Raw genomic sequence first — 14272 nt, forward strand, 5'->3', positions numbered from 1 at the left:
TTATTATTTCTACATAAAAAGTTTTGAGTTCAAGTAATTAATGTGATAATAGAATATTGGTGGAGACTCACATTAATGGGAATGTGACTGGACCAAGTAAAATCCAAAAAGAATGTAAGAAATGCATCAGGTGCGATCAGACTCAACTAGCAGAGTTGTTGACAAGCAATTGTCCCAAATAGAAATAGTTTGACAATTCCCGAAACAGCAAATACCAACCAAAACGATTTCTTATTGGCCATTTGGAACGAGTCACCAATCGGAGACAAAGGCACGTCCCTCCAAGCCCAACCGACTTCCGGACCTTGTGACAATATTCAACTCAACTAACCGCTTTTCTCCACCAAGAAAAGGGAGGAAAGCTAGCTAGGGCTTTTGGAGAGGCTGCCACGGAACCGCCAAGATGCCTATTCCATATATTTCATGACTGTGTCCCTCTACCTTCCGCAACGTGCCATCTGGTGCCCTCCTTCACGTTACACGATCGACAGCTTTTCGGGCAAGTTTTCTTGGGCCCACCCCTAGGCTCTGGTTATTTCTGAGGTTGTTGGGAATGAAATCTCGAATATGGCGAGTCGTTTCGCTTCAAAAATTTGAACTCGGTTCAGTCTGTTTGGTCGGGTTCATTAAATAGGTCCATTGTGGGCCAGAGGTCCCTATACGGATAATTCGTGGGATCATTTGGATTTGTCGGATCGACGGTTTAGATGGTGTTTACATTATACGTTCTAATTCTACGCCTTAAGGTTGCTACACGTTGTCTTCCCGAGTTCCTGTGCTTCGTTTTTCCTCTTTGATTTTTTTTTTCTGTTATTTTAATTTTTATCATCATCCTCCCCTCTTTATGTTTTTTTGCTTCCTTCCCTGCTTTCTCGTCCCTCCCTCGCTTGCGTCGGTCGGTTGGCACTTTAATAAAGATCTGAGATGGATTTCCGGCGGAGCAGATTTCGGTCATTGGAGATTGTTCCGAGGGAGGAGAGGTCCTTCAATCCCGACCCTCGATTCGCGTCTCCGTGTTAGTATGGCCGTTGTCGAAGGTTCGCTCCTCTCAAGCGCAAGTTCCCCAAATTGGAAGCCCTCGTCTCTCCTACTCTGATGATTGAGTGAATGAATGGCAGCTGCGCTCTCTCTTCTCATTCTCCTCGACGGCCTCTTCCTCGCCGTCGTTCCCTTCCCCGCTGCCGCCGACGACCTCTCTATCCTCGATTTCGATTTTGACGGCCATGATTACGCCCCGCCACCGCCCCCGCTCCCGCCGCCTCCTCCTTCTCTGCCCTCCGTCAAATGCGTGGATGATCTCAAGGGGATTGGCTCCCTCAATGACACATGCCAGCTGGTTATGAGCCTCGATTTCGATAAAGATATTTACATCGAAGGGAACGGCAATCTGAATGTCCTCCCTGGAGTGTTACTGAGATGTGCCGTGCCGGGTTGTTCGATCACCGTTAACATGTCGGGCGATGTCACCCTCGGGGAGAATTCGTCCATCATCGCCGGTTCCATTTCTGTCGAGGCGACCAACGCGACCTTTCAAGATGGCTCGTCGATTAATACGACCGCCCTGGCCGGGGACCCGCCTTCGCAGACCAGCGGGACCCCAAGCGGGGTCGATGGTGCTGGCGGGGGTCATGGAGGTCGAGGAGCCTGTTGTTTGAAGGATAAGAAGAAGCTGCAGGAGGATGTTTGGGGTGGGGATGCTTATGCCTGGTCGTCGCTGACAAAGCCGTCCAGCTATGGGAGCAAGGGTGGCACCACTAGCCCGGAGGAGGATTTTGGCGCCGGTGGCGGGGGTCGCATTTGGTTTGTTGTGAAGGATGTTCTGGAGATGAATGGAACTGTGAGTGCCGATGGAGGTGATGGAGGTCTGAAAGGTGGCGGTGGATCTGGCGGCAGCATTTATATTAGTGCTCTGAAAATGTAGTCTCTCGACTCTTTTGCTTATTTCAAGTTGACCTGTTTGAACAAATAAATATGAAATATAACTGTATGCGACTAGGAAATTGCTCTTTGATGCTTTTGCTATCGTCTTTAGTTGGGGATTCGAGTTTAGTTACCCTTTGAGTTATCTTATTCCTTTGGATAGCATAAACGCTAGAGTCACTTTTAATCAGACTTATACCACTTCGACAAGGTTTAGATTCTAGATCATATGAAAATTACATGATGCCTACCATTTGGTTTTCTTTGAAGAGTTATAAGAATTATTTACGTGGGGAAGTTTTGTGGGTTCCCGCACAGTCATGGCATGTCCTCCTTGTATGTGGTCCATGTCCTGACTTGTAGGCACTCACAAGCTTTCCTAAAGAAAACATTTGTGAACCTAGGAAGAACTGTTATTGATTGATTATTTTTTTTCCATTTTTTATGTTGATCACGCCTGCACACACAAACTACACCTCATACTCTGGTGAAACTTGAACCTAAGACCTCATGGTTAAAACCCCTCATTGTGGACATTGGGCCTAAGATCCAATCAACAAGCTATCGATTGATTGAGGTGGTCATCATGGTATTTGTGGATTTCTTTTTTTCCTGAGGTCATAGTGATGGCTTAGGCAACAATGGAAGCATTCCTTGACACTATCTAATGGTAACACTTGAGCGCTCATTTAGTTTTGTTAAAAAAGGTCTGATATTTATTTATTATAACTCATTAGGAATGAAAATAGTGGATGGTGCTACACCCTCATTAGAAATCATACTTGGTGGGTTTTTTTCCTTGAAAAAAATTTATACATATCTTATGGTTGAGCTACTTCAACAGTCTATTGCAAACCCGTTTTGCAAGGGTTGAGTGGCCATCACTGGCACTCTGCTAAAAATGTGTCTAACCATGCAAACTTGCTGAAGTTTAGGCTAAGTGGGTGGTCTGTGTCACTAAGTGACTTATACTCACATAAAATTTGGGTTGTTTCCTCTATGGTTTAGATAATGACAGGGTATACCGGAAAACCAAAGACGACACTTATCTGCAAGAACATTTTAAACTCTCATACAGCAGTTTTATCTAAACTCAATATATCATAGTTAGTGGGCTCATTGCTCAATTACTGTTTCGCGGCAAATGTTTGCAAGGTGATTGTTGAGCTGGAGTTTGAGAGGTCTACAGTGAGTTCATTAAGCTTTAAAGATATCACAAATTATTAAAGTGGAAAGGTTGGAGGACTTGAAGGAGAAATAGAAGAGGCTTGAGAGGAGAAATGAATAGGCTCTGAAGATTGAAGAAACATAGAATATACTGAAAGAAGGAAAAATTTGTCAATCACTAATTGTTGTGTTTGCTTCAGGAAGAAATATAGAATATACTGAAAGAAGGAAAAAGATATATAATTGCTAATTGTTGCCCTTGCTTCAGAAAGTGATTTCATCTTTTCAATTTGAAGTTTAATAACCATTCTTCAGAGCTAGGGTTTCTTTTGAATGGAAGATTTCTTTGAAATAACTTTGTTATTTTCTAATTTTGTTTAAATGTTTGTGCTTGCTACCCTTAAAACTGAATGGTCGAGTTGATGACATGGCTGGGTCAGCAACATTGGCTGTACAACCAGCAGATGAGGATGGATCTTCTGGATATTTAACATTACATATTATTTCTTTTGAATCAACCCAGAAATGATTACCAGATGTAGTCCAGTTTCGAAAACTTATTTGACTAATATTTTTGGCTCACTATATTCATGATTTTATATAGAAAGCAATGTTTTCAAGGGAATGAGCTATTTGTCCTCTTCAATGATCTAACAACTCTTCTATCACCACAAAAAACAAAACAAAAAAAAAAAAAAAAAGTTTTCCTCCTGGTGATCATTTGAGCTAACTTTTTTCGTCCTTCAGGTTTGAGCAGGTTTCTTTTAATGTCGTTAGGGGATTTGATCCGAAGAGAAGCTTATATTGACATTGTTGTCTGCCATGCTTTTGGTTGCAATGAATGAGTGATTTAAAGTTGCTTATGCCAGTCTAGAAGGTCTTAAACTTTCAATTAGCTTAGATTTTTTTGGCATTATCATCATTTATAAAGAATCTATGGGTTAATATCCGTGTTCAAATATATAAGACCAAAAAACTAAAGAAAAACCATAGATAGGCCATGTATTTATTATTAGTGGGATGCTGTTCATTTGTATCTCTAATACTTCGACGCTTCAATCTTTTTCCGTTTCAGCTCGCTAACAAAGTTTTATATTCTATTTTCCTTATCTTTTAAGAACAGGAAGGGTAGTGGCAAGATAAGTGCCTCAGGGGGTAATGGATTAGCAGGAGGTGGTGGTGGAAGAGTTGCTATAGACATATTCAGCAGGCATGATGATCCAAAAATCATGGTTCATGGTAAAGCTGAATTAGTTGTTCTTTTGCATAAACCTACAGTTGTTTGGCATTTTTCACTGGAGAAACAGTTTATATGGTTCTGCTGACTGAAACAGAGATGAGTATTTGTGAAACAGTTTATATGGATGTGCTGACAGAAACAGAAATGAGTGTTTGTGAAACATTTTGGAGCGAAGCAATTTCTGAAATCTTGTTCTTATACTGAGGTCTTTAATCAGTTCATCTCTGGATTTGCTAGAGTGCACTCTTTTTGGGGGTTGAGGCCAATTAACATTGGTGGGGAGATATTTTTGCACAACTCAGTACTGAAAATTTTATGTTGTAGTTAAAATTTATTAGTATTGGGCAGCAGACTCCCTTGCAACTTGCAAGTGGCAGTGCCTTCCGTTAACACTTTGTTGCTGGAAACACTCATCCTCTGTATTATTATTATTATTATTATTATTATTATTATTATTATTATTATTATTATTATTATTATTTGCAGTGCTCTTTTAGTGTATCTTTGTTCGCTTTCCCTTCTTTTGGAGGCTTCTTGATAAATCTTTTTTTAATTATCTTCCTAAAGAAAAAAATTATGAGCAATCTTATTCACCAAAAAGGTTTATTTTATTTAATCTTTATCAAATCCCTGAGGCTTGTATTTGTAGATTTATTCTTCATATACTCACACTTGTATCTACTCGCTGAATTTCACCAGTTTCTTAGTGGTTATGCTTGCTGCATGTTTCTTTCTTATCTAATTTGAGCTATGTTAATCACCTCATTATTATATTTTAATGTTTAAGAAGAAGTGGAATAAATTATTACATGTTCTGTGGATACAACTCAGTAAGTGCTTAGTTCCCCGATAGTCATTCTCCTGCCACCATGATCATCATGCTACCAATTACCATTGTGCTCTTCCATATTAATTACTATTGCTCATTTTTGTTTGCAGGAGGTAGGAGCTTTGGATGCCAAAAAAATTCTGGTGCTGCTGGGACCCTTTTTGACTCAGTCCTGCGAAGTCTTATTGTAAGCAATCATAACATGACAACAGAGACGGATACAGTTCTTTTAGAATTCCCAAATCAGCCACTGTGGACAAACGTCTATGTCCGAAATCATGCTAAAGTTGTAGTTCCTCTTCTCTGGAGCCGTGTGCAGGTCAGTAAATTTTGTTGTAAATTTACTGCAGTCAGAAGTGAAGATCTTTTATCTGGTTTTTGCACTTGATGGTATTGCATTTAGAGATGCATGGTAAATCTGTAGTGATGTTTAACAACTTAATCTGGTGAAATATTTCATGGTCTGGCTACAAAATTTCTTTTTTATTGGTACTTAATTCATGCATTGGTCTACAACAAAATCTATTGTATTGGTGCTTTATCTACAAAAAGTAACAGTTGTATTGATACTCTATCTCTTATTTGTGTTTTGAAGGTACGAGGACAACTTAGTTTACTTTGTGGTGGAATTTTGACCTTTGGTCTTGCACATTATCCTTTTTCTGAGTTTGAACTAATGGCTGAAGAACTTCTTATGAGTGATTCAGTTATCGAGGTAGGTTTTACATTGCTTGATCTGTTTCACTTTTTTAGTGAATTTCTTTTTCTTTTCCAGGGGATAGTGGGTTTTTTTTTTTTTTTTGAATGATGAAATGAATCTATCCAGGCAAGGGGATGGTGGTAATTTTATTTCCTACTTTGAATTCTTATGGCCCAAAACATTTGTTTTTGGGCCTTCAATTTGTATCAAATGATTATGTTAGCTTCTCATTGAGAAATTTTCAAATATTTCCTTTTGATTGTTGATCATCAAATCTTGTTTGAGTACATCAACTTCACTTTTTTTTTTTTCCCCTGACCGTTAAAATAGTGAAATTTTATTAAAGGACAAAGGTACAGAGTGCAACCATCGTAGGGGAAATACGAGGATGGATGTCTGTCTGGGGGCAGGGGAGGGAGTGAGAGAGACTATGGTGAAGAGCAAGGATATTTTTCAAAATGGCAAAGAATAACTTAAAAAAAAGTGACAGTGAAGGACCAGGCTTTGGAAGTTGGTACGTCCCCTCGTAATGGAATGAGGTAGTTATCAGTCGTATGCTGCACGAGTGTGAACCCAAGTGATTGGCCATTTAAATGTATGCATCCAAGGTGACCTAGTACAAGCTAGAATATTCTTCCTTTGTTGTTCCAAAGTGAAGTTTGATTTAAGATGGCCATCAGAGGATGTATTGGGAGGTACCACAAACTTTATTTTGTTAAAAACAAATTTGGCTCATTTTCTAACCAAAAAAGTGCTTACAATTGACTCGGTCCAGTTGGTGCTAACAATTGGTTGATTCAGTTAAACAATACTTTCAAATATAGCTTTATTCTATTTTGCTACTTTTCAACCCTTTGGGTTCCTCTCTCCTAATAACATAGTTTCTTTTTCTTGGGTGCACATTCCTTGGCAAGTTATAATTCTGATTTATTAGCTTGAGATGATACTGTCAATGTCTTATTGTGAGTGATACTGTCCTTCTGTAAATTCATCTGGACCTATGTTCCTTTCCTTTACTTTCTCTTAGTAAAAGTTCTCATTTTATCAAAAATTTTTTATCAAACAAAGTGTTATGATGAAATTATAATATTGTTAAAATAGTTGATGAAACTATGAAAAAGACTTCTCACAAAAAAGGGGGCAAAATTGAAGCTGTGCTTTTTTTTAAAATAATTTGGAGCTCTGTTTAAGTTGTTTTGATAGCTACCATGATTAAAAAAAAAAAAATGACTGGTTCATGAACTTAAATTTTTGAAAAATCTGCTCTCTGTTGATCCCAGTCTGGAACTAATACGTTTCTTCAAATTGCGTTCATCAAGTAAAAGTTGTGACCATAGGAAGGACTAGAAATCATGCATCAAATTGTTGATTTGTTTTCTCATATTTTGCTGCATAGGAATCCATACATGTGCTTATCCTCCCTGTTTACTAGACGTGTATGGTTTTTATTGTAATGGATGCATACTTAAATCCAGAAGACTATGGTTTAGACTTGTTGAGAAACACTTAACTTGTGCTGTGGCTAGGTGGGGATTGATATTATTTGCTACATACAGAAAATGGGTTCCTTAAAAATTAAGTGATGAATACATTTCAAAAAATTAAGTGATTAATAAATATAGTAAAGTTCTTGGAAATATTTACGGTGTATTTACTTACATCATGTCACATACGATACTGTAATTTTACCTCAGCTCTAACCATAGAAGTTTCCTGGATGCTTGAGGTCTTTTTGTCTTGTTTTTGATTGGGCTATTTGCTTTTACTGTTCTCTCACCAATTTTAATCTATTGAGTCTAGGTATACGGGGCTTTGCGTATGTCTGTAAAAGTGCTCTTGATGTGGAATTCAAAAATGCTCATAAATGGAGGTGCTGATTCTATTGTTGCAACATCCTTGCTCGAAGCCAGCAACTATGTGGTTCTCAGGGTATTTTATGCATGGAGCTCTTTACCTTCATTTCTATTGATCTTTGACGTCCATTGTATGATTTTTTTGATTGTCTGTGTCCCATATTCTATTTCAGGAATCATCTGCTATACATTCTAACTCTAATTTAGGAGTTCATGGACAAGGCCTGCTAAATTTGTCAGGACCCGGAGATCTGATAGAAGCTCAACGTTTAATCTTATCACTCTTTTACAGTATTCAAGTAAGCCCTAATTACTACATTTTAGTTCAGTTCATTCAAGAAATAGTCTGGCTAGTCCAATTCTGAGCTAATTGTTTTTACTATATTAGATGTCAATTTTGTTCTTCTTGTTGGTTAATGCCCTCTTGATGATGGGGCTCTTGTTTTACAGTATTTTGGTAACATGGGTCACGGATACACCATTGGACACATAGAAAGAAACCTTTTTGAAGTGTCATTGCATACCCAAATTAAGGATAGGACTAGTCAGTATATTAGTGGACACAATTCCATCAGGCTAAGTTTATGGTTTACTAATTACATTTTACCATGTTTTTCTTTTTCTAGTTGGAGATAATTGGAGTTGTAATTTGCACTCAGATTTGCATGTTCTGTTTTCTTGTCTCAACAGTTTTCATGTTTTTCAGTTGCTTACAGGGTTCTTTTCTGTTTCCTTTATAGGTTGGTCCAGGATCTGTTTTACGTGCTCCCTTAGAAAATGCAACTGCAGAGTACATGTAAGTTTAGTTACTTTTCAATCATTCTACTGCGTCTCTCTTCTGTTAACTCTCCTAATGTTATTTTTTATTTATTTGAATTTAAGGGCCTTAGCTTTACATCCCTTGCAGGACACCGAGACTCTATTGTGACCGCCAGGATTGCCCCGCTGAATTACTTCACCCGCCGGAAGACTGTAATGTGAATTCATCACTGTCTTTCACATTGCAGGTGGTTATTCTTGTTAGATTCATCTTGAAGCCTTAGGTTACTTCTTTTGTTTCTTCTCAATATGGGCTCATTACCTTCTCTCTCTTTCTTGAATCTTTGACTGTCTGTATGTTTGCAGATCTGTCGAGTTGAAGACATCACAGTCGCAGGCCTAATTAAGGGAAGTGTTATTCATTTCCACAGGGCAAGGACTGTTGTTGTTGGCTCTTCTGGAGCAATAAGTGCATCAGGACTGGGTATGTATTCTTAGTTTCTCTGCTTTGAGAGTAGGAAAAGTTCTTCCGTAAACAATTGGACAATATTGATTCTCTGGCTAGCAATGCACAATCTTTTGTGGGACTTGAACTGAGTAGGTTGTGTACAGGTTGCAGAGGTGGGATCGGTAGAGGAAAGGTTTTAAGCAATGGAATTAGTAGTGGAGGCGGGCATGGTGGAAAGGGTGGAGATGGGTATTTTAATGGCAGTTTCATCAAAGGGGGTGATGCATATGGAAGTCCTGAGTTGCCTTGTGAGCTTGGTAGTGGCAGTGGGAACAATACATTGGCTGGATCCACAGCTGGTGGAGGCATCATAGGTAGCTATCAATTTCATCCCACAAATACATTTTTATCTTCACATATTGCTGAAAGAAACATCAAAAAAATTTATGTTTGATATACATCTTTTAAAAATCAATTCCATTCTCTTATGGCAGTAATCGGCTCACTGGAACACTCCATATCAAGCTTGTCTGTTCATGGTTTGCTTGAGGCGGACGGTGAAAGTTTTGGAGGAAATGGGATCAATTCAAATGCAGGCCCTGGTGGAGGGTCTGGTGGGACTATTCTACTGTTTTTGCGTGCATTAATACTTGGTGATAACTCTATTCTCTCAAGTGTTGGTGGGCATGGTAGTCACATTGGTGGAGGAGGTGGGGGTGGTGGAAGGATTCATTTTCATTGGTCTGACATTCCCACTGGGGATGAATATCTTCCAATAGCAAGTATTAAAGGAATAATGCATTTAGAGTACGGATTTTACTCTCATCACTTGATGCTTTTCATGTTTCTAAAGTTTCCTTATTTCTCAATTAATGTTCATATTCTATCATGCATTGAGTTTTTTATTTTGTGGTTTCAACAGGGGTGGAATAGGTAGAAAGCAAGACTGTGCTGGAGAAAATGGAACTATTACCGGGAAGGACTGTCCAAAGGGGCTTTATGGAATCTTTTGCCAGGTGATCTTTTGAGTTCTCATGTTTATTCTAAATGGGAATGCATGCCACATGCACAAAGGTAGCGAGTTAGGCAGTTACTAACTACATTCCAGGAAATGAACTCCCCTATGGGCTAAAAGGTGTTAATGGAGAATATGCAAACTAACATGTACCAGCACATTGTCCTACATCACTGTCTTTTGACTAAATACTAATTCTGAAGCATGAAATGCAGGAATGCCCTGCTGGAACTTTCAAAAACTTGAGTGGTAGTGATAAATCACTCTGCCGTTCTTGTCCACCAAATGAGCTTCCACATCGTGCACACTACATATATGTTCGAGGTATGTTCATGAGAAATTCTCTCTTCTCTCTCTCTGCCTTTCTCCCCCCACTCCAAATTTGTCTATAGCACATTGTCCTATACCAAATATCTAATAAAAGTTTGAAAATCTTATTGTTAGCTTTATGTTCAACTCTCTCTCTTTCTCTCTCTCTCTCTCTCTGTCCATCTCCCCCACCCCAAATTTGTCTGTAGCACAGTGTCATATACCAAATATTTTATAAAAGTTTGAAAATCTTATTGTTAGCTTTATTTTCAACTCCCTCCTGAGAAAATCTGCCTTTTTTACAGGCGGTGTTTCAGAAACTCCTTGTCCTTACAAATGCATATCGGAGAGGTACCACATGCCCCACTGCTATACTGCTCTTGAGGAGTTGGTATACACATTTGGTGGACCTTGGTTATTTGGTCTCCTTCTTTCAGGACTTCTGGTTCTATTAGCTCTGGTGCTAAGTGTTGCACGCATGAAGTTTGTTGGTACTGATGAATTGCCTGGTCCTGCTCCAACTCAACATGGTTCCCAAATTGATCATTCCTTCCCATTTCTGGAGTCTCTGAATGAGGTTTGCTTTACTTCTAGCATGACTTGTGGTTAAGTTGCTGATAAATAACACTTGCATGCACTTTTAATGTTTTCCTTGCCTCCTTGATCTTTAGTGAACTTAGAATTTCATATCATTTATGTATCAGGTGTTGGAAACTAACAGGGTTGAGGAATCTCAAAGTCATGTGCACCGGATGTATTTCATGGGTCCAAATACTTTTAGTGAACCTTGGCATCTCCCTCACTCTCCTCCCAACCAAATAACAGAGATAGTGTAACCAATACATTGCCATCTTCTTTATTAATTTTTGTTTTAATTTTAAAATTATCAGAATATTCTAATTTCTGCATCCTTATTGACAGATATGAGGATGCATTTATCAGATTTGTTGAGGACATTAATGCTTTGGCTATTTATCAATGGTGGGAAGGATCAGTCTATAGCATTCTTTCCATTCTTGCTTATCCTGTTGCCTGGACATGGCAGCAATGGCGTAGGAGGAAGAAGCTGCAAAGACTTCGTGAATTTGTTCGATCAGAATATGATCACTCATGTTTACGTTCCTGCCGATCTCGGGCTCTCTATGAAGGCCTTAAGGTTCTTCAATTGGACTTCACAAAATGCTTACCTTATTCAATGATTTAGTTCCATATGCTGAAACAGCTGACATCATTCAGAGTTTCTGTTCAAAGTGTTTTTGAAGAAACCTCTTGAATTTTGCGCTAGGGTTTCCAGTGAACTTCTTAGGGAATGAATCTGTAATACTAGTTATCTTATAATTTTAAGCTTTAGCAACAACATAGTGAAATATTTTTTTGTTTTCGCATTTGAGTCATTTGTTGATTCATCTCTGCAGGTGGCTGCTACCCCTGACTTGATGCTGGCATATGTAGATTTCTTCCTTGGTGGAGATGAGAAGAGACCAGATCTTCCACCTCGCCTTCATCAAAGACTCCCAATGCAATTGATATTTGGAGGAAATGGAAGTTATATGGTTCCTTTCTCACTTCATAGTGACAATGTTCTTACAAGTCTCATGGGTCAGGTTTGTCTCTCATTACTAATCAAAGAACTTTTGTTTTTTTATCTGAAGCTTGTCCTTCTTCTACAACATCCTGGGGCTTTGATTAGGTTCAGTTCTTCTGGTTATCAGTGGACTCTCTTCAGTTACCAGTTTTCTGTATCTGTTCCTTATGCCAAGGGACTGTTGATTATATGGATACTTTATAATTTCTTGCAGGCAGTTCCACCAACCATCTGGTACCGACTAGTGGCTGGTTTGAATGCACAGTTGCGTTTGGTTCACCGTGGTAATCTGAAAGCAACATTTCAGCTGGTCCTCAGTTGGCTTGAGACTCATGCAAATCCTGCTTTGAGCATGCATGGGGTATGGGTTGACCTTGCATGCTTTCAGGCAAAAAGGTGTGGCTATTACCAATTTGGGCTAGTTGTATATGCCATTGAAGAGGAGTCAGAGTCTCCACCAGTTGACAATGTAACTGGGCTGCCAAGAAATGAGTCAGCATCCAGGTATTTCTTATTCAAAATATATGATAAATTAGTATTTTAGTGAGCTTGTCTTCAGATTTTACTGTGAAAATGTATTTATGCTCCTCATTGTTAACTGATTTTTCACATTTAATCTGTAGTCTTTACGGTAACCGGAGAGATAGCCCAACAGGCCACTTGAGTGATGAAAATGTACAATTGCATAAAAGGAAATGTGGAGGGATTTTAGATATGTACAGCTTGCATGTGCTTGAGGGGAAGAAAGACATATTTTACCCATTATCATTCTTAGTGCACAATACTAAACCTGGAGGCCACCAGGTAACTTTTACATGTTCCTATAATATGTTATATTGTTTATTCAAAAAATATTTTCTTGATGATCTCACAGACCTCTCCATTATCTTTTATTACAGGATCTTGTTGGTTTGTTCATCTCAATACTTCTTTTAGGAGATGTTACCTTAGCGATGCTTACTTTGCTTCTTTTGTATTCAATGTCACTTGGGAGCTTCATTTTGGTTTTGTTTATCCTTCCACTGGGCATAGTTTTACCCTTTCCTGCTGGAATCAATGCTCTATTCAGCCATGGGCCGAGGAGATCAGCAGGTCTGGCACGTGTATATGCTCTCTGGAACATTACATCTTTAGTTAATGTTGTAAGTGACTCTTCTCTACTAGAACCTGTTGCTTTTACTGTTATGTTTTGTCAGATGTAGGTGCAACTTTGATAAAAAAAATTTATTGTGTTTGGTCTATATAATGTCTTGGAAATTTTCATGCAGAAGCAGGATTCATATTCTATTATTTATTATTTCAGTCATGGCTTGGATCTCTTCAAGATAGTTTACATTTTATTTTTTAACAGGTGGTGGCCTTCATATGTGGATTTGTTCTTTATAAAACCCAATCTAGTAGAAGACACCCGAGCTTTCAGCCGTGGAGTTTTAGCATGTAAGAAAATGATTGTCTTCAAGGTCGAGTGTTGTGATTTCTATTTACTGGATAGGAGGTGTCTTCTGGTTGACTCCTTTTTTATTTGGTTGTGTGACAGGGATGAAAGTGGATGGTGGCCGTTTCCGACGGCGTTAGTGGTTTGTAAATGTATACAGGCACGACTCATTGATTGGCATGTGGCTAATCTAGAAATCCAAGATCGCTCTTTGTATAGTAACGACCCGAGCGTCTTCTGGCAGTCATGATGTAACTTCAAGGAAATCATTGGGAGTTTGAGGCATTTTTTTTTTTTTTTTTTTTTTTTTGTGAAGTTGAGAGAGAAATAGGTGAGTGATATTGCCTGTTTACGCGCGTTCATAATGCAAAGATCAAATAGAATGGGCGCCGAGTGTTTCTTCTGTTCATGCTATAAATCGCCTCTTCTTCCGTTGATCGCAATCTTCTTTGTCTTCACCATGCAACTACTCTTCTCCATTGTAAATATGAAACAAAGAGGGGTTTCCTCATATGGAAGGGGATGACCGAGGTTGCATCACAGCATTTATGTTGAAGCTGAACTGCACCGGCAACACTAAATACAACTACCGGCAGCTTTACTCTTTCTAACCATAATAAACATTATTAGATAGATCCCTTGCAATTTGATATTTCTGCATAACATTCAACTTATGTTGCCTGGTTGCCCTGTTGAGACCAACAACCCTCCATGTGCTTCATTACTGATCATCATCCAACATATCTCGCATTTGCAATCTCGCATTTGCAGTTTCTAATCTGTCTTTATATTAGATAGAACCAGAGTTGTCCCTTTATGTGGGTCTCACCTGAAAGGACAGGACAGTCTTGATTCTATCTCATGCTGAGAGACACAAAAATGCCAAAGTAAGATAACAGATGAGGTCTTCAATACAAGCAGTATTGTTTTTCTGTAGAAGTAAAAGATGGTAATCAAGGAGCTTGCTCAATACTGTTCTGGGAATAGATTTTTTTCTTCTTTTTCACTCTTT

At 38.7% G+C, this 14272-nt stretch overlaps 1 protein-coding gene across 1 annotated transcript; it reads left to right on the plus strand.

Moving 5' to 3' along the window:
• Nucleotides 1-866: 866 nt before the first annotated feature.
• Nucleotides 867-13838, plus strand: LOC137949515 (uncharacterized). The gene is made up of 22 exons (XM_068795577.1): nt 867-1917; nt 4211-4326; nt 5267-5475; nt 5752-5871; nt 7657-7785; nt 7883-8008; nt 8450-8505; nt 8617-8716; nt 8835-8952; nt 9081-9290; nt 9411-9723; nt 9839-9932; nt 10147-10255; nt 10546-10817; nt 10945-11072; nt 11162-11396; nt 11656-11844; nt 12040-12329; nt 12449-12629; nt 12725-12967; nt 13177-13262; nt 13363-13838. Exons 1-22 carry the CDS (start codon nt 1112-1114, stop codon nt 13508-13510), a joined length of 4278 nt encoding a protein of 1425 aa, XP_068651678.1. The 5' UTR covers nt 867-1111; the 3' UTR covers nt 13511-13838.
• Nucleotides 13839-14272: the final 434 nt, after the last annotated feature.

This window comes from Aristolochia californica, unplaced genomic scaffold, assembly GCF_029961685.1.
Source record: "Aristolochia californica isolate CCGP_79_NKW_82.1479 unplaced genomic scaffold, dmAriCali1.0.hap1 SCAF_14, whole genome shotgun sequence".
Taxonomy (NCBI): Eukaryota; Viridiplantae; Streptophyta; class Magnoliopsida; order Piperales; family Aristolochiaceae; genus Aristolochia; species Aristolochia californica.